The sequence below is a fragment of the Glycine max genome, chromosome 4 (genome assembly GCF_000004515.6).
Source record: "Glycine max cultivar Williams 82 chromosome 4, Glycine_max_v4.0, whole genome shotgun sequence".
NCBI lineage: Eukaryota > Viridiplantae > Streptophyta > Magnoliopsida > Fabales > Fabaceae > Glycine > Glycine max.
The window spans coordinates 2,811,088-2,830,343 of NC_016091.4; the positions used below are offsets into that span (position 1 = coordinate 2,811,088).

Sequence of the window (19,256 nt, forward strand, 5' to 3'; positions counted from 1 at the left end):
GCTTATAAGCAAAATTAACATGATATTGAGGCAACTTGACTTGGCATCTGTTTCTCAACTTTTTGGTTTTGTTTGGTATCACTAAAATTATATGTCACCCAAAACAAAACAAGAAATAGATTTTATCCATCTAATCTCTCCATTCCATCTTAAAATGGCATACCAAACAAAATATAATTAATGTTGAACAGGGATGAAAAATACCATTTCCGCATGAAAATCATTGGTACAAGTAGTCTAATTTATTTACCCTCCCAATATCATCATCGAGTTTGACGATCATAAAGCACGGCTGCTTCATGCTTAATTGCTGACTCGCTCATGTTATTATAATATCATCACAAATCATAATATTGGCAAATATTGCAGAGCTCCAAAAATTCAACGCTAGAAATAGATACGGAGTAAACAATAAGATGATGTCATGACCACAACGAGGTCAGATAATATACAAAATCATCGATTAGTCAACCATTTAGTCTAACATAAAAAATGTGTGTTTGGATTAAGAATTGATTCAGTATCCATGTCACTCCTAGAGAATGAATCACGGCAATTCAGTTAGTCAATGTTTGGATATTTTTTATGAGATTAAAGTACTTTTTTTAAGAATTTTTTCTTTGTGTATGAAATTCAGAAATGTACATTAAATTCCTTAAAAATACGTTCTCAACTTTTATCTAAATGTAGCCTTAATATTTATGTAGGGTATTTTCAACTCATATAATTACATCTTAAAAAGCGTACTTAATTAAATTGTATAAAAGATAGTGGTAATTAAATTGTACATCTCCGTCTCAATCCACAAGTTTATCTTAAAGATTTTTTTTCTTCAGCGTCTCAATTGACAAGTTTAACTTAAAAAAGCAAAACTTTGATGTATTCTATTTAACCAATTTTTTGAGGCATTAAAAAAACAAGAAAAATATTACATAAAGACTCCTAACATCCATTTGAACACCAAGAGAGAAATATATATGTTTGATAGGATTTGTGATTTGATAAAAAGAAATAAGATATGTTCACGAAATGTTTTAAATAATAAGATATATGTATTATTCAAAAAAAAAATTCGTTGAGAATTTTTTTATTTGATTTATACGTTAATTTTTAACAAGTATGTTATTTCAAACCAAATAAATTCCGACGAAAATCGGAAATCAAAATGCTGAACATTGTGATAAAAAAAAAACAATTTTATGGCTTTTAAAAAATCACAAATCTCTTGGATACAAATATGAAATATGATCTGAGAATGAATGATGTCATGATAGTCTCGCATAAATCTTGACCCACCTGGCCTGTTCAACATGGGTCCTCTTCTGAACAATTACAACATATGGTCCATTATCTGAAAGAGCAATTATATTTAATTTCTTCTATTCTTTGCACTGAAAATGACTTCAAAGACATATTCTGAATTCTTTGGACAGAAGCCAATGTTTCCTAGCAAAGATTTATCCTCTTCTCACATCTCTTTTTATAGTTAGACAAAACTAATAAATATATAAATATATATATATATCATGGATAAAAAATCATTCATACGAATATATAGTTGCTCTCTTCCTCCATATAATGTAGGAGGAGTGCTTAAGTGACAAAGAAAAAGGGTTACAATATGTTGAGAAGAGTTAATTCTCTTGATTCAGCGTGGTCTGTTTGCAACTAGTGGACCTTCCAAGGGTAAATTCTAGGTCAAGCGTCATATCGGAACGTGACAAAGAGCAAGAATCCAATTTCTCCTTCATGCAATTTGACAGACATTCATAATGCTGTCCACCCACCTGTTTAAATATTATTATTACACCAATATAATTATGGTAACTATTTCAAAGATATATATAGTACATGCAAACTGCACCGAGACCAATGTAATTGTAAGCCGTGTTTGAGTCTATATATGGGTTCCAACTTACCATGGTTTGGTTTCCTTTGAGATGAGAATACATCGAATTGATTATGGGGTTCTGTGTATAATTTATTGAATTTGTCTCTATTGATGATTGCCATGACGCCCTGAGTGTAAAAATTAAGTGAAGAAATTAGAACGTAAAGAACTAAAGAAGGTACGTAAATTTGTTATAAAGCAACGAACGAAATAGTTAAGCTTATTTTAGCAAACTATATAGAGGCAAAGCAAAATACTGAGAGTCCAAAGTTCGAAATAAATACGAATCATTATAGCATTTTTTATCTGTATGTGAATATTGGCTTTCGATGGTAATTAACTGTCGACATCCAAATGTTTCAATTTACCAAAGAACTTGGAGATGTGAAAATTAAAGTAGTATGTATCAAGAACGGGAAAGGAAAAAGGCAAGTGTAAGCACATATATCTAATCAGCGTTACTTATGAGAGAAGCTAAGCTCGTGATGCTGGTAATCTCAGTTTTACTAATTAAGCTAAAATTGAACGTAATCATTGTGGTGGCAACTTAAGATCAGAGCTAAAGAGCCAATTAATTAATATAACGATTAGGTGAAAGTCACTACAATATCCTAATATTGTTTGTGTTTACATTCTCAGCAAAAAAGAAATTATGTTCGCTTAAATTTAGCCGAGAAAATTAAGAGCAAAGAATATCTACACAGAAAGAAACTTAAATTCTAGGAGATAAGAGGTAAGGAATGAAATCAATACCTTTGGGATTTTAGCAGCGGCTGTGGCAAATTGGCTCTCTCACAAGCTAAGACTCCATACAGATCGACAATTCCTGGCTTTTGGCTCAACCCTATACCTGTCTGCCCATATCCTGCAATTTCACCACCGATAGAATCATATTGCTTTTGATTTAAGACACCAGCTTAATAATTCACTTGTAGATTTAAAAGTTAGTCTTACCCAACCAATTTTTTACATATTCTATTCTTACAGGACACGCACTTTTTTACATTTTTTTTCCTTTCCTTTTAATTATATATCTCATATAATTTCATTTTCTCCAATTTCTCTTAATTACAAAAAAGAGAAATTGTAGTACAATTATTAAAAAAACTCTTCTTTAATTTCTTTCTTCTAGTGTGTGTTCGAACTTATTTATTTATTGGTTCAGTTCCAAAACCCTTAGACTTTTAAGGGTATCGTAGCAACTCTTTTATAAAACAAAAATGGTTGGAAAAAAAAAATTATAAGAATATAATTTCTTTTATATTTAATGCAAAACGGTACTAGAGCAAATCATAGAACTTCTGCCACACTCGAATCACCAAGGATTTCAAACAAAGAGAATAACAATAATAGAAGAAACGATAATGGGGTCCTTGAGAGGGAACATCCAACTACCTGCGCTGCCTTTGTCAGAGCTCTTCACTGTTCTATACATCTGCATGAACACCCCATGAAATAAAATGAGAAGAAAAGTCCACAACGCTAAGATTACCATCTAGATACCCCTTTGTCCTTAGTCTTTGTTCTATCTTCCCCCACTAATGGAGGCACTAACTAAGGAACTTTATTGTTTATTTTCTCAACTCAGAAAATAAGAAAGGAAAATCATTAATTAACTCGAAAGAAAGTCTAGGGAGAATGCAGAGAGATACAAACAGTAACCCCACCTGCAAGTGACTCTTCACGTGAGATAGAGTTAGATCTTTAACATTCATCAACTCTAACACTGACTTCGGAGTTGCCCCTGCGACCGACAAAACAACTCAAAATTAGGTAAACATCCAAAACTAATTAACGATATCAAACTTTCGTAATGAAACAATGGAGAAACTAATGATCAAACGAATCATCATCAAGGTTTTAAAAACTGGTCCGCAACAGCAATTTCCACCAGGACACCATGGTTTTTGAAATCTCCACAACCCTATAGCCACCACAACTGAGACTGCACCGGTCACACTTGTCTACAATTTTCTATAATATGTAAAGGTTCAGGAAGAAAGTACGACTGCGACCACAATTTAAAACCTCGTTAATCATAGCATGCAAGTACGTTTAGAATCTTGAATTGATTTACTTTCATGACCACCAAGAAGCTGAACCGCATGAACAAAATGAGCATGGAGGGTCGTAGTCCATCGCATTCTAGGAGCTCTGGCGTTTCTTTTCACGCCATGAATGACTCTAGCATTTCGCTTGAAATCCAGAGTATTGCTGTGAGGTTGGTAGTTGTGGAAGTGACTGAAGTTGTTTCTCGAGAGTGCTCCTTGTTGGACAGGATAAGGATTCGAATTTGTCGTTTCGATGCCTAAGCTCAATGTCGGTTCATGATGGCCAAGGTTGTAGGCAGTGTCCGTGTGGCCGAAAAAACCATTTTCGTGGCTTAAATCGCTTCCACTGCTACCAGAATCCGAGGTTGAGCACATATCGTTGTAAAGCGTTTTTGTAGTTAATGTTAATAATCCGTTGCAGCTTATTTCCACTTTTTTGGCGTCAGAATCTGAAGTGAAGGGTGGGCTTATGTTTAAGGAGAGATCTGGCTCTGGCAAGGGTGCAAAGGTTGGCATTTCTGTATGCGAAGTAGTGTACATGGGGATTGTAGCTAGAGATCTGGATCAGTTACAGAAGTGACCAGTGCATTCGGTGGTACAATATACATAAGAGAGGAAAAGAATGAGAGTTTAATCAAGGGTGTGGATATGACATAGTCAAGCAAATATAGTAAGACATGGAAAGTAGGTGGAGCTGAGCGATTTATGAAAAAGAAAATGAAATGAATGATTGAAAGAGCTGATTAAAAAGAAAGCTAGAGAAACACTCACTTTCGCAGGGTTAGTGGTTTCGAGATGCAACTGTATTAGATATAGGGATTCTATCTAGTTCGAATTGAATTATGTTTTTGTAGAGGATACTAGTAGTCCTTAAATAAAAAGCTAGTGTTTTATCTTATATATATATGGATGTGTTTTTGTCATGACTGGCTTATGATTTGGTGAGGAGGTTATATAGCCTTTAATTTAAGTAGCATCCCACTATCTAACGATGAAGGAAGACACTTAAAGTTTTAATTAAGGATATCACTAAAAAGTACCTTAGGTATTAGTTAAAAAATTAAAATGAATATTTATTGTATAAATTATATAAAAACATAAAAATGATTATTTGCAACGCAATTTTTAATCTCTAATAAAAATATTTTTATTTTAAATTTTTTAACCAATATCCTAAACATATTGGTTAATATTTATCTTTAATTAAAGCGGTCACGAAAGTATATTAATGTTGCAGAGACCAGTTTTTATCTTTAATGGACTAGTCAGAGGACTATGTGTAGAGATCGAGAAAGAGGGAAGCAGGTACGTGCAATGCAGGTAAAATGTTTTTTTCTTCTCTTTTTACGTAATGAGGTTGGGGCGATATAATGGAGGTTTTGTCTGGAATGATTGGAATTGGAGAAGAACAAAATGAGTACTATTCAAGGGAAGATATTGGAATGGGAATTGGAGTCTCCCTGTAATGTTGATGGATCGCGACGACCTTTTAAAATTCCCGGCTCTTTCTGCTTCAATATGAAGGTTTAATTTATCTTTTTTTAATACTATTTTCTTTAATTGGAATATTCTCATTTCATCATAGGACTGATTGGCAGTCCAAAATATCGTTAACTTGGAATGAAAGAGATTAGAAAGTTTTGAAAAAAGAGATTACTTTACAAATGATCACTTTTTGATTTTTGGCTTGATTTTGACTTTATATAAATTCTAATATATCATCCTTATTTATAGTAATAATTTTTCCTAAACAAATGGTTAGAATTTTGCCAACAATCACTTAATCCAATGGCTACAAATAATTCTTTAAAATTTTCCTTATAAATACAAACTTACTCATTCTAAAATATTTTATAAGTTACTTTAGGATTATCTTCTACAATAGATCTCTCTATAGAACATTCTTTTAGAATCTTATCTTAACATGTCTTTTAAAACTTGAACTTTTTGATAAAACCCCAAATCAAGTTTATATTTCAGCATGCTCAAGGTTTAATTTGGCCAATTTTTTTCTTGACATCAAAATTTAGGGAGTAACATGGTGCTTTAATTCAAGGGGAAAGAACTTCCAAATTCAAACAATATTTATAAAAGAACTTATATTACCTTACTTCAAATAAACAAATAAAAACCTAAAACCTCTAAGTTATGATATGAACTTAAGACCTCAAGTTATATATGATAAACAAGATCCTAGATTTTTCCTGTTAGAATTTTGGGTTGAACCTAATTTAACTCTTTAAAATTAATTTGTAAGGTAAGAATTATCTTACTTATACATTTTAAATTGATCATATTACTAGTTGACATGAAATTTTTGCCACACCTCTTACACTTAGACCTAAAAATCTCAAGCATAAAGTTTATAAAAAATTAGGCATTTGTAGGTGATCTAATAACAACTTGATAACGAGTGACCTGATAAACTCAACAACAAATCATTAAAATAAAATTTCACAATATTAAAATTTAAGTTAAGTTTGATCTTAATTCAATCTTATAAAATCGATTTGTAAAAGGTGTTTCACTTATATATTTTAATTTTATCATATCATTAATAAATGTGTCATGAAATCTCCAACATATCATTAATGTTTGGATTGTATAATTATGTATATAATTATAATATTGTGTAATTAAGAAGCTTAATTATTTTGCATACAAAAGATGTACATGCATTTATCGTTGTACCTAGCTATAATTGAGTTAGTCAAGGACCAAGTAGGATAGCGGCATAAATCTAGTTATGCAAGATTGAGGTCACTATTGAGGAAATAAGGATAACTTATTAAAATAATTTTATGTACAACCATGTGTAGCTTCAAAGTTTGAGTTCCAGCTAGCTTTTTCTCCCAGAAATTTGAAATAAAAAGAGAGCGAGAGAGAGAGGATGGAATCACCGAAATCAACGCCGTTTAGGCTTATGCGCTCCACGATATTACTAATTGTGATATAAATTATTGTATACTTCATTAATCATAACGATATGATGGAAGTAAATCAACTTTTTATATTGCGTCCAGGTAGTTGGTACCATGACTTGTTTTGCTGGCTCAACCACAAGCTTCAATAGCTTTTTGTCAAGCATGGCAGCTTTTAGGCAAGCAAAACTGTTACGCAAATGGCATTTGTCATTCAAAAGTAGTCATACGATAATAATGTGCTGAGGAGTGAACACGAAGGTCAAAAGCTCCCTTCATTTTCAAAAGAATCACTGAACCTAGCTAAGCTAACTCATCAATTATATATAGCTTATTTTTCTTTCTCATTCACATATCAGTCAAACCTAACAGGTTAACAGCGATATTCTAACCCAAAAAGCAACATGGATAGACGATGGTCGCAGAGCAGGGAGAATGAAATCAGAGCATACGTAAACCTAAATTTACACGTCAATTTATTATTCTTGTTATACATGACAATGATATCTGATATCAACAACTTTGATATTCGAAAAGTTAAGCTTTTTTAATTAATTACTTAAATGTATTATTTAACTCCATAGAAATTCAACAGGACTATATCGATCATCCTTGCTATAACGGCTGCTGGCATCGATCGGTGTGAATCAGTATCCTATTTATGGATGAAATTGATCGTAATTTTTTGTCACTATAATTAATGATTTCGGATTGATTAGTTCATGTTACAGAACCTATTCATGGTCCAACAAGGACCGTAGATTTTGAAACTATGATAGTAAATGCTAGTACGTACTACGTACTCCTAGTCTACTGGTACCGACAACTGATTATGGACTACAACTGTTTTTATGCGTGGGAATAGAATTATCCTTTGTGTGTTTGATTAATTTTCTAAGTAAAAAAGGACAACTTTCTTAAGAAAACTGAAATCAACGTGCACTAAATAAATAAGAAAAAGGAAATGGAAGAGGTTTAATTTGTGTGTGGTGGGTATATGCAGAGAGATAATTTGGTTCAACAAGCTGCAAATAACCAAATATGTAGTGGCTGCAGGAACACTGCATCTAGCTACTTGTGTCACGGGTCCACTCTCGTGCAGAAAGTCATGTGCCTGTAATCAGTTTTGTTGGGCATATGACAGCGGCCACTGAAAATTGGTTTGAGTTACAGGCTACAGCTGCTAGGGTACCAAAAATATGGTTCTTAATCTCCTCCTCAATCACTCAGGACGCTACTCCTAATGAAACAAAAGGGAGACAAATAATCCCAATTACATTGACAATTAATTATCACAATCAGTTTACCTGTGAGAGAACGAAGGACATCAATCGAACAACTCATTGACCATAATTCATATATACACGATAGTATATTTGTTGGTTTTAAGAAAACAAAGTGAAGAAACCAAAGTTCTTATATTGATTTTAATCAATGGGATTATCATACTCGTATTGTAGTCTTATGGTTTGAACGTTTCTAACATCTCTCCCTCCCTTTCTTATTGTATTGTCAATTGTCATATTCTCCAACATTCCTTCTTAACAAGTAATCAAACTCGGAACAAAATAAAATCGTAAAGTCCCTTTCACCGAATAAAAACCAACTCCTCCCCCCCCCCCCCCCCCCCCCCCAAATGACGTACGCAAAACTACAGAAATGGAGATGGCAATTTACCGTGAAAAGTGGAAAGGATCTCTACATGATTTTATGTTCTGATTTAATAGTAAAAATCTTAATAATGCGCGTTTAATTGGTTCAGTGTCTAAATAACGAAAACGTGCATAATCTATGTGAAAAACCAGAATTTTGAAATCAAATTGTCATAAATCCATACAGGTAGGCTAATCTTGAAGATCAGCTAACAATGGTCAGAAGCAAAGTGTAAGGGGAAGACCAAGAATGGTCATATCATATGTGTTGTTAGCTACCAACAGCTGCTTATATCCATCAACCAAATGATTTAAGATTCCCACATTGATTAATTTTGAGTCTTCAAATAAATTATGTTGAGAGAGTAATCACTTCTTTCTTTTGAGGGAGACAATTTCATATCAATATATATACCATATTTGGCCAACAAAAATATGTGGGTTGTTAGCTAGGACTGGCAACCGGAATGGGTGTAATTAATTTGCCTGTTGAATATTCCACATCCTAGTATGAAAGGGTAATTTCCTTTTTTTTTTTTATACCGAAAGGGTAATTTCGAGTTTGTGAGAAACGGAGAGAAGAATAGAAAAGGACAGATATTTAAGATGATTTAGATGTACCTTATCTGATTATTGATCAAGATAAATTCAGTAGGAGACGACAGGCTTTTCTACCATTTATGCAGGAATTATGTGTTTGTCAGAAACGGAAAGAAGGATAGAAAAGGACACATATTTACAATTTGTGGTCACTGGTGAGGTGTGACAAATAATTTCTCTCTGTTAAACAACTAAATAGATTGATTTTTTATTTTACCTATAGAAAATTAAGAATAGATCTCAAACTCAGATACCAAGTAGTTTACTCCAACTGGATCTTACACCTTGAACAATTGATGCATTAAAATTGATGTTGGTGAAGTACTAGCTAGCGGGAGCCAAGAGGATGTCAAATTCTGTTTTTGAACCTGAAGTAGCCGAAGCTCATGGATTTCGGCGGGCAATGCAAGTGGCAGCAGATATATGTGCTTATTTGGAGCATTTTTTTAAACTTACTGAAAGTGCTTATTTGATTTCTGGTTTTCCAATGTAACCTCAAATAGAAGCAACTTTGCTGGTATTGTCGAAGATTACAAATTTCTTAGTAGGAAGGTTCCTTTGGTTTAACTTTCACACATTGAGAAGGAAACAAGGCTGCACATAAGATGGCTTCTTTATCTTTTACCAGTATATTTGTATGTATGAAAAATATTTGTTGAGATGCATTTGATTCATTGGATGAATAATACCAGTATTTTTTATGTAAAAAAACAACTCACCCGTTGTTTAACCAATTGATGGATTTCTTATAATAATTTTTTTTACCAGCCATGGTAATAAATTAAATATTATTTTTATATATGAAAAATATTTGTTGAGTGAAGTGAGTTATTTAAACAAATTTTAATATTTTAAAATATTACTCCTTAATTTTCAGTTTAAAATATCGTGAATTCACTCAAAGAAAATGATAGATATTTAATATGAACTTATTGTAACATGAAATAATTTGTTGGAAGCGTGTAAGTTTGCTGTTTCATTTATGGCATTTTAGCATCTTTGGTAATTAAGTTTAACAAATTAAAAATATTCAACAAAAGAAATTATTATATATAAAAGAATCTAAATTTTCATATAAACTTTATTGTATTTTATAGAAAAAAATGCATATTTTTACGTCAAAAAAAATATTGAGAGTAATTAGTTTTAAATTTTTATTATTTTTATTTAAATACGAAATATTTCATTAAAAATAAAATAAAATAAATAATATAAATAGTTTAATATTTAAAATTGAAAATAGAAAGAAATGTGTGCATCTAGAAATGGGAAAATGAAATAATATTGAGGGTAAAAAAATAATAAGTGATATGCTTAAATGCTAGTTTAAGTGATGTTTGAAAAAATGCTATAAGATCATGAAATAAGTTCACTTATATTAATTACCTCTATCTTGATCAAACAAAATTATAAGCTGGTCTGATAAATTATGATTTACCTAAAATAACTAGTTAAACACTCTTTTTTTATTTTTACTAATATTAGGCTATATTTGGCATAAATATTTGAAAAATAATTGAAAACTAAAATATTTTTTACTTTAAAATTTTTAAGCTAACTAATTAAATTATTTGTTGAACTAATTGGTCAAAAAATTAATAATACAAAAATATATGACTATATGGTTTTTTTATATAAAAATTTTATTTTGTATATAATTATAGTTTAACTTTTTTTAGTTAATTTTGAATTTTTTTCCTTTTCTGTTAAAGTATTAAATATTATTTAAAATAAAAATAGCATAATAATTCAGATAGATATTTTAATTATAAAAGGATAAATTTCTTTAAAAAATAGTGTACTATTTAAAGAGGAGGTTAAAAATTATTAAAATATAAGGGATAAAAATAAAAAATAAGTTTTAAAATCAAATGTTATTTCAAGAAGTAGCATATGAAAAAAAAATGCTACAAGCTAAATTTCCTCCTGTAGAAATTTTTAATTGTAAGCATGACAATGCAGAAGGGTATTTTATTTTTAATTTGATTTGAAATATTTTTAAATAAAAAAATACATATGTAAGGATTACACACACATGAATTACTTTGTTTATTATTATTTTCATTTTTATCTTACAAAACATAATTTAATTATTTATACTAATATATTTTCATATCCTAATTCTCATAATTTTCTATTAGTTTATTAATTAAAATATTACACAGTATTAAATATAAGTTTAACTACTATTGAACTAATAAATCATAAACAAATTCTTTCACCAGTTCGATTATCGATCCTATATGTAAAACATTTGTATTTCGTCCAAAAAGATGTTCTTAGACTGAGCATTTCCCCAAAGCTTTAGGAGAGAACATCCTTTTTGAAAATTAATACAAAATAATTTAAGAATATAAAATTAAAGATGAAATAATTAATATGAAAATTAAAAGTAATTAAAGTCAATATTGTGAATAAATCCAAGAATAATATGAAAATTTTTAAATAACTAATTGATTTAAAATATTTTTAAACATTATTATTTATTATATATTAAGCTATAAATATTTGTGTAGGGATAAATAATTATTTATATGCACAATTTAAATTATTTATTATTAATTAAAAATATAATTTAAGTGGGTAAACTGAAATCCTAGCTTTTGATTAAGGGTGTGTTTCATAAGAGAAAAAATCATGTCTGAAATTATATTTTTTGAAAATGAATAAAAAAAACTGATTAGTCATTAAAATCTTAAGATAAATTTTACATAATATTTTTACCATATTAAATGATTTAATAATGAATAAGAAGATAATAAAAGAAAAATTATTAGGAAATTAGGATTTCCATCTTTCCGATGATAAATTTTTTTGTAAAAAACTGATTTAAAAAAATTCCAAAAAAAATCACCAAAGGCTACTTGAGTTAAAACAGGTTTGTTGAAAATCAAAACCAAACAAAAGAAGTGATTAGTTAGGAAGTAGCAGCAAATATTACTATACTAAAATACTAGTAGGAGTGGATTGAGGAGAGAACGAGAAGAAGGTGAAGTCGAAGAAGTGAAGGTGTTGAGTGTTTTCTTCTTGTTTGGATCTGAGAGAGAAGAGCGAGCGATGACGGTCTTTCATTTCTTCAACTGCGCCATTCTCACCTTCGGCCCCCACGCCGTCTACTATTCTGCCACGCCCTTGTAAGTCTCTCTCTCTTTCCCTTTTTATTCACAACTCGCACATCAGATCTATATCTCTTTCTTACATTAATTTCAGCTTCAATTTCTTTAACAATTAGCCCTTCACTTATCGATTTTATGCTCTCGCAACTTCGCATGCTTCAATTGTTCTATACCAAATTACAGTTCTATACTTATAGCCGAGAAATTGCTTGATGTAATGTTCTTTCAACGAATAGCTGTAATCAGTAGGTTATCGTGAAGCTTGTTCAATGTATCGATGAACTATAAATCTCGTGGTTGTGATGAATTTTGGAATTCCCCCTCCCCCCTTTTCTGCGTCCTCGAAAAGCTAGGTCTCGTACGTGGTTTCGTGTGTTAGTAAAGTAATAAGTTTCAATATGCAGATCTGAGTATGATACACTCGGAACCTCTATCAAAGCCGCTGTTGTTTATCTTGCAACGGCATTAGTGAAGGTTGGTGAATATACTGAATTCTAAACTATTGTTGTGTAGTTGTACAAAGATAGATAACAATGAAGAATGAACAATCTGATTCATTTTTTTTTTTGGTCTGATACTCTGGCAGCTTATTTGTCTAGCTACTTTTCTCAAGGTTTCGGAGAGTGATAGCTTTGATCCGTATCAGGTATGTCTCTGAATTGCTTATGTATATGTTTGAATTGATATGCATATACCGTTCATGGAGGGATGCTAGATAACAATTCAAGTTTTAAGCCTTAAAGGAAACCCCCATATTTATAGCAATTTTTTTTAATTATATTGCTGTAAGCTATTGCAAATGGTTGGCAGGCTAAGAAGCAGAACACTTCTAAATAGTAGTCATGTTGGATACATATTCATGTTGAACACTGCATGGACATTTAGAATACTTTTAGTTGTATTCTTTTTTACTTTTCCTTTTTAACTTTTATGCCGATACAAATTGAAATACCATAATAATTAGATAATCTTAGCATCTACAATGACTTATGTTCACTTCTAAAACATGAATTCTCTCTTGTAATTTAAGATTTTTACTTATGGTCGTTTCCTATATGTGTTAATTATAGATGTGTTGTATCCTATGATTTTTAAAATTTGCTATATCCTTATGTCCTTGTTGTATTCGTGTTTCCTAGCTAACAGAAATACTTTTATGTCAACTTTTGCTCAATTCATAGTTTTATCTTAAATTATAAGGTGGACTGTTGAGACAGTGAAGTTTGATCTCGTATGTACCATTGGGAATTTCCCATTACTTGTTAGAACAGCCAAATTTTATAGACGAACTGTGTTTCTGAAAAATTAAATAAATAAATCAACTCTCAGTATTATCATATTATGTTTGCATTCTGTCTTCTATTTCTTTGTTTTTTGATTGCTGACTCTCCTTCCCCCAATATACTAATTTGTGTTCTCCATTGAGATGGAGTGTCTGTATTAGTTGTGCATTCCATGTATTGAACTGTGTACATACATGTACGTGGAGGGTACTGGATACAGTTGCATATATAGATACTAAAAGTAAGAGTATGGTAGGCAAAAATGAGAAGTGGGCAAGCGTTTTTAATATTCAAACTGATTTATCAGAAGCAATAAGTCCATGTTTATTATGGTGGATTTTTCCAATATCAAGATGAGAATTGGAGTATGAGTGGAAAGAAATGAGCATTCCCCCTTTCTTGTATTTGGTTTGCTCAAGATTGCAAATTGCAATTGTGTTTTATAACTTTTATTCCATTCCATTTACATTTAGTACAATATACATGGAATCCGCATTAAATGGAAACACAAATACTAATGAATATAAACAAGGCAACAAAACAAGAACCTAATTCCTTCCAACCTAGAGTGAACAGGGTTCTTGTCTGGGCATGCCCAGAAAGAACCATGTCATGTACTACCAAACTAAGGACTCTTCTTGGGAATAAAGTAACAATTTTGCGTATGAAATATCCTCTAATATAGAACCTGAAGTAGTCAACGATAGACCCTCCTATTACAAGAGTCTTTGTGAGGATAAATAAAATGAAAGGCACTGTGTTGAGGAGGTGAGATAGAAGAGAACATGCATGGGAAATTTTATTGTGACTACATAAATATGTGTGAGAAGGGGATAAAGGAATGAGTGAGGTATACATTCTGTTAGAGATAATGATTTAAAGCAGGGTGAGAAGAGGGAATGCTTGCAGTGATTGAGTAAGGAATGGGTGTCTTTGGGCAGGAGGAAGCAGACGCCTCAGAGTCTGCAGTGTCTCTACTGTTGCCATATTTTCTCTTCATTTCTGTTGTGTTGCTTATGTTTTGAGGAATTACAGAGGTCTTCTGCTGTAAGGTGCTAGTCTCCATATTTTGAAAACTTAAACTTCATATTTTCATAGAAAAATCCAAGTTTCTCTATTAGACAACAAAATAAAGACACATATATTAAGAATAGATGGATGTGAATTGAAATCTGAAGCCTTGGATATTTTCATGTCTATTTTGAGTCTTTGTTATTAAGCTTTTGTCTTGAATGATAACAAATGGGTTTATTCTTCAGGAGTTTTTGAAGGCATTAATAGGCTTTATAGATGTTGCTGGGCTTTATTTTGCCTTGACCCAGTTGACTCACAGGAACATCTCTCAGAATCATAAATTTCAAGCTGTTGGACTTGGTATGTGTGACAAGCTAGATCATTTTGTACTTTTTTTAATAATATTTATGTGTATCTTGAAGTCATATTTCTCTGATCTTCATCTGGTTCTTGGTGGCACTTTCTTGTGACAGGCTGGGCGTTTGCTGATTCTGTACTGCATCGATTGGCTCCTCTTTGGGTTGGTGCCAGAGGATTAGAATTTACTTGGGATTACATTCTTCAGGGCCTTGAAGCTAATGCAAATTTGGTATGCCCTTTCATGTTGAGAGTCTTTTGTTTTTCTTTCTAAGATTGAAATACAGTCCTCAGATCAAACTAAAGCATTTGATCAGTAATATTCTCCTGGAATTTGGAACTTCTTTTAATTCTATATTGATTAACATGATGGAACAGTCTGTTTATGTTGGTATGCTCTATAATTGAAAAATGAAAACACATCCCAATTCATGTGCAGTCTGTAGTATATGTATTATCTGTAATTTAAAAGATTTTTGCACTTGCATCTGTACAGGTGTTGAGCATATCCCTCGCTGCACTTGGATCTTTGATGTGGCTTCGAAAAAATAAACCCAAGACCCTCATCCCTATTATATATTTGAGTGCAGGGATTGTAGCAACTATGCCATCTATCACAAGGTCTTTCCTGGTTCATTACAGTTACTGTTATGATTATATGTAAATGTGTAATTTCATGCTCAAATTAATATTTTCTATGATTTTTTCCTATGCAATTCAAGCCTTTGAATTGAGGACCAAGCATAAATATTTCTTGAGCCCACCTTTTTCATAGACTGTTGCTATCATATTTTTCCTTCCTGTCTCCCCCTACAAATGGTCCCTTAGGATAAGATGGCCCATCATATGGTGTTGGTACAAGTATTAGATATGTTACTTGGCTAGATGGCTGTAATTATTTAGTCAGCCATAGCATGGAACTTTTTATGTCATTTGCTGTAGTGTAGTGTTTGATGAACTGTCTTCTGCAGCTATCTGAGGCGTGGATTGGGGTGGCACTTTCCCAAAGTGGTAGGTTTTGAGCTCTTCACATCCCTGGTGATGGCTTTTATAAGCTGGCAACTGTTTGCTGCATGTCAGAGACCTTCAGTGTGAGAAACCTCATTACATAATGATCGAATCCTGCTTAACTATTTTCTGGCTAGAGTTTTGATCCAGGGTCATCTGTTTCTTTTTGCTGCTGCAATGCTGTTTCTTTAAATTTCAAGAATGTTTTCTTGCGGTAGAATGTTGGCTGCAATTCATTAGAAATTTTTGTTTATTCAGAAAATTAGAGATATTTACCCCGAACATCTGGGATTGATAGGTTGCAAACACTTTCTCTTTGAAACCCCGTTGGATATCTCATTAATCCACGTCCCTTCCATTATTAACCACTCACGCCCTGTCCATTGCAAACTAGATTATTCATTCTTTAGAATGCTGGCTGCAATTTATCATAAAACAACTTATTAAACTTCACATTAACCAGCGTGCAGTTGCTGGCCCTTTACGTATGCGCACACACGTCGCACAAATTCACTGAGGAGTGAGTCAAGACTTCATGTTTCGCTGGTTTTGGTAACTCGGGAGTGCTGCAAGCACTTTTCTACTTATCATTTCACATGAATATGGTTTTTAGTATTTTGATTTAACTTGTCTCACTAAATTTCTATACATCCCTACGGCTTCGATGATTTTAATACGAGATTTGAGATAGAAAGAAGTGACCGACATCAATCATTTTCGGGCGATATAATAGTATTTTGAGCGGAATACAAGTCGTCTGTGCATGAAACTGAAATGGGATGGTGGCAATACAGTTTTTTTTTTTTTTTTGAATATGCAAATATAGTCACTCTAATATAAATTTGGTCAAATTATTTTATAAGCTAATTAATGGAGTTTATAAGTTTTTGGAGTGCCTTATCACCATTCTCTATGACCTTGTAACTATTTTCTTCATTCTCATACCATTTGCACTGTGTATTACTCTCGGAAGTCACAACAATCACTGTCTCATACGATGTTAGACTGTTCGCAGAAATAACGAGTACAGTTAATTTAATCTTTAAAATGCAAAAAATATTACTTTAGTTTTTAAAAATAATTCTAATCTTTGAAATTACCAAAATTGAAAAAAAATATTTAACAACTTTAAAATTAAATGCATTTTTGTAATAACATTTAAACTGACGTGTCTGTAATTTCAAAAGTAAATTTGATATATACCTCTTTCTCATAGTTACTGACTTGCTGGTTTTGCAAGAATTACAAATGATTTCTCGTTGGAGAGATATTAGAACAGTCAGAGGCTGTGACTTCCAGGTTCAATGCAGAAGTTTAGGATTGGCAGATTATTGACGAGAGATCCAATTGCGAATGAAATAGGAAAATGATGAAACTTGACAAATAAATATACAAGTCATAACGAAAACAAGAACAGCCACATCATCAATATAGGAACATACAACTATTCTGGATATTAATTAATTGCTTGCTTATCTGATTGAATTTTCACTCTGCCTCGGACTCCTCGACCCATGCTTCAACTCGCAAGAGCACAAAGCCAACAGCAACCCCGACAAGAACAAGTCCATTGATGATAGCAGCAATCGTGAATATCTCACCAGCAGCGTTGCACGTGGAAGAAAGAGCCCCTCCTTTTCCTTTCCCATTTGATGTAGCTGCTTTCACTGAGCTCACAACCTTAGCAAAGCACTTCTCAGTGCTCATAGGAATCCCCAAAGAGACAACACCATTGCTAGCCTTCAGTCCCCCAAATGAATTTATGCCTCTCACGTGTACCACTCTCTTCTTGGTCTTGCTAGGTGAGCTCACGATGGCTCCGGTGATGTTCTGAGGACACACGACAGCTGTGGCCATAGCCATTTTTTATCCTCACTGCTACCCACCAAAAAAAAAAATGTTGATCTGTGGATTGGAAGGGATTTTGAACGACGGAAAATCAAATGGCACGAAAAGAGGGTATTTGTTTGGATAAGGGACTCTCAAACTGATTGGCTCATAGGCCACGAATGACGACTCAAGATTAGATTTTGATGCTTAACAAAAATGGAACGGTGGGCCACTACTCCACGTCTCACATATTAATATTATTCTCTTTTCACTTGCTTTTTTATCTTAATGGTACGAAATTATGATCAATTGTGTAATTGTTATTGGTTTAATTCATTTGTTATATATTGGAACTAGTATTTTAGTATTCATTTTATATAACTAAAACTTGTAGTAGATAAGTATTTTTGAATATATAAACTATATTTTGTCAAAAAAATATAAATTATATTATAATTAAAATTTATAATAAATAAATATTCTACACAATGTAATTATATTTTAAATTTATGAAAAATATTCATGTTGTGATATAAGATTATTTTAAATATTTATATTTTAAAAAATATTAAAATTCAATTTAAAAATAAATAAAAAATAAAGATAGTTTGAAAGATATGAATTAATAAAACTTTCTAAAAATATTTCCACTAAAGAAAAATTTCTAAAAATACACTTGCTAAAAAAATAGTCATAAAACACTAGTATACAATGATCACACTAAGATTTGAATCTAACACCTCATATATACTACTTTAAGACTATTTTGGATATGAATTAATAAAACACTCTATTTTAGTCATATACACTTGCTTTAGATCCCGTAAGCTATAGTAAGTTTGAGACTATGATAAATACCTTAATGCTGCTCAACTAATAGAATGTTGCACAATAGTCGTTTACGTACATATTTTAAGTTTATATATTTATGCACATTTCCTATAAAAAAAAATATTGATGCGCATTAAAAAAAACTGTGCACTAATTATATGTAAAAATTATAAGTATTGTATATGAGAGTTTTTAAATTCAAGTATTTAAAAGAATGTTTTACTATGTGAAATTTTACGTTAATCTCTTTGAATAGTTTGAACTTACATAGTGGATAGTATTCTATGAGATTTAGCAATGAAACAAGTTAAAATATTATTTATATTATATCACTGGTATATATTTTATTTTATAGATTTTAAACATAAATGCTATAGTAAATATTCATCCCAAAAAACATATAGAGAGATTATGTAATATAAAAGAAAATTAAGTATACGAAAGAAAAATGGTGCATGAACCTGCTACTAAATAAACACTAGGAAGATTTATAGATATGATATATGAGGGGGGAAAAAGACATAAAAAAATTATGAATTTCAATAGTGTGTTGCAGGGTGTTCAAATATAATTACTTATAGGAAGAAGGAAATTACATTAGAAGTAGTATTCAAAAATAAAATAAAATAAGGAATGGAGTATTTTAGGAGAACAAAACTTAAAATAAAGTCATTGAAGATTAGTCTACGGGCACATTTGACT

At 31.5% G+C, this 19,256-nt stretch overlaps 3 protein-coding genes across 4 annotated transcripts; 1 reads left to right on the forward strand and 2 right to left on the reverse strand.

Annotated features, from left to right (window-relative positions):
* Nucleotides 1–1,266: 1,266 nt before the first annotated feature.
* On the reverse strand, nucleotides 1,267–4,866 carry LOC100804354 (probable transcription factor KAN4). Of its 2 annotated transcripts, XM_014774446.3 has the most exons (7): nucleotides 4,714–4,866; nucleotides 3,969–4,501; nucleotides 3,559–3,635; nucleotides 3,287–3,326; nucleotides 2,645–2,756; nucleotides 1,920–2,019; nucleotides 1,267–1,787 (listed from the first exon to the last, which is right to left on the reverse strand). In XM_014774446.3, exons 2-7 carry the CDS (start codon nucleotides 4,480–4,482, stop codon nucleotides 1,635–1,637), a joined length of 996 nt encoding a protein of 331 aa, XP_014629932.1. In that variant the 5' UTR covers nucleotides 4,483–4,501; nucleotides 4,714–4,866; the 3' UTR covers nucleotides 1,267–1,634. The 2 variants fall into 2 exon arrangements, with proteins under 2 accessions (XP_014629932.1, XP_003523587.2); XM_003523539.5 differs by having other exon boundaries at nucleotides 3,969–4,847.
* A 7,146-nt stretch (nucleotides 4,867–12,012) lies between these two features.
* On the forward strand, nucleotides 12,013–16,261 carry LOC100814690 (transmembrane protein 147). The gene is made up of 7 exons (XM_003523843.3): nucleotides 12,013–12,249; nucleotides 12,636–12,705; nucleotides 12,818–12,877; nucleotides 14,774–14,888; nucleotides 15,002–15,117; nucleotides 15,382–15,506; nucleotides 15,857–16,261. The coding sequence occupies exons 1-7, from the start codon at nucleotides 12,173–12,175 to the stop codon at nucleotides 15,978–15,980; spliced, it is 687 nt and encodes a 228-aa protein (XP_003523891.1). The 5' UTR covers nucleotides 12,013–12,172; the 3' UTR covers nucleotides 15,981–16,261.
* A 737-nt stretch (nucleotides 16,262–16,998) lies between these two features.
* On the reverse strand, nucleotides 16,999–17,898 carry LOC100306520 (cytochrome b6f complex subunit petM-like protein). The gene has a single exon (NM_001249292.2). It carries the CDS (start codon nucleotides 17,754–17,756, stop codon nucleotides 17,382–17,384), a length of 375 nt encoding a protein of 124 aa, NP_001236221.1. The 5' UTR covers nucleotides 17,757–17,898; the 3' UTR covers nucleotides 16,999–17,381.
* Nucleotides 17,899–19,256: the final 1,358 nt, after the last annotated feature.

What these genes read in the sequence shown, in the direction of transcription:
- LOC100804354 (XM_014774446.3), bottom strand. Translation starts at nt 4,482, where the DNA reads ATGTACACTACTTCGCATACAGAAATGCCAACCTTTGCACCCTTGCCA. An exon ending in ACGTGAAGAGTCACTTGCAG is followed by an intron (nt 3,327 to 3,558) that starts GTGGGGTTACTG and finishes GTGTTCATGCAG; the next exon opens with ATGTATAGAACAGTGAAGAG. An exon ending in CTCTGACAAAGGCAGCGCAG is followed by an intron (nt 2,757 to 3,286) that starts GTAGTTGGATGT and finishes GTGAAATTGCAG; the next exon opens with GATATGGGCAGACAGGTATA.
- LOC100814690 (XM_003523843.3), top strand. Translation starts at nt 12,173, where the DNA reads ATGACGGTCTTTCATTTCTTCAACTGCGCCATTCTCACCTTCGGCCCC. An exon ending in ATAGCTTTGATCCGTATCAG is followed by an intron (nt 12,878 to 14,773) that starts GTATGTCTCTGA and finishes TTTATTCTTCAG; the next exon opens with GAGTTTTTGAAGGCATTAAT. An exon ending in TTGAAGCTAATGCAAATTTG is followed by an intron (nt 15,118 to 15,381) that starts GTATGCCCTTTC and finishes GCATCTGTACAG; the next exon opens with GTGTTGAGCATATCCCTCGC.
- LOC100306520 (NM_001249292.2), bottom strand. Translation starts at nt 17,756, where the DNA reads ATGGCTATGGCCACAGCTGTCGTGTGTCCTCAGAACATCACCGGAGCC.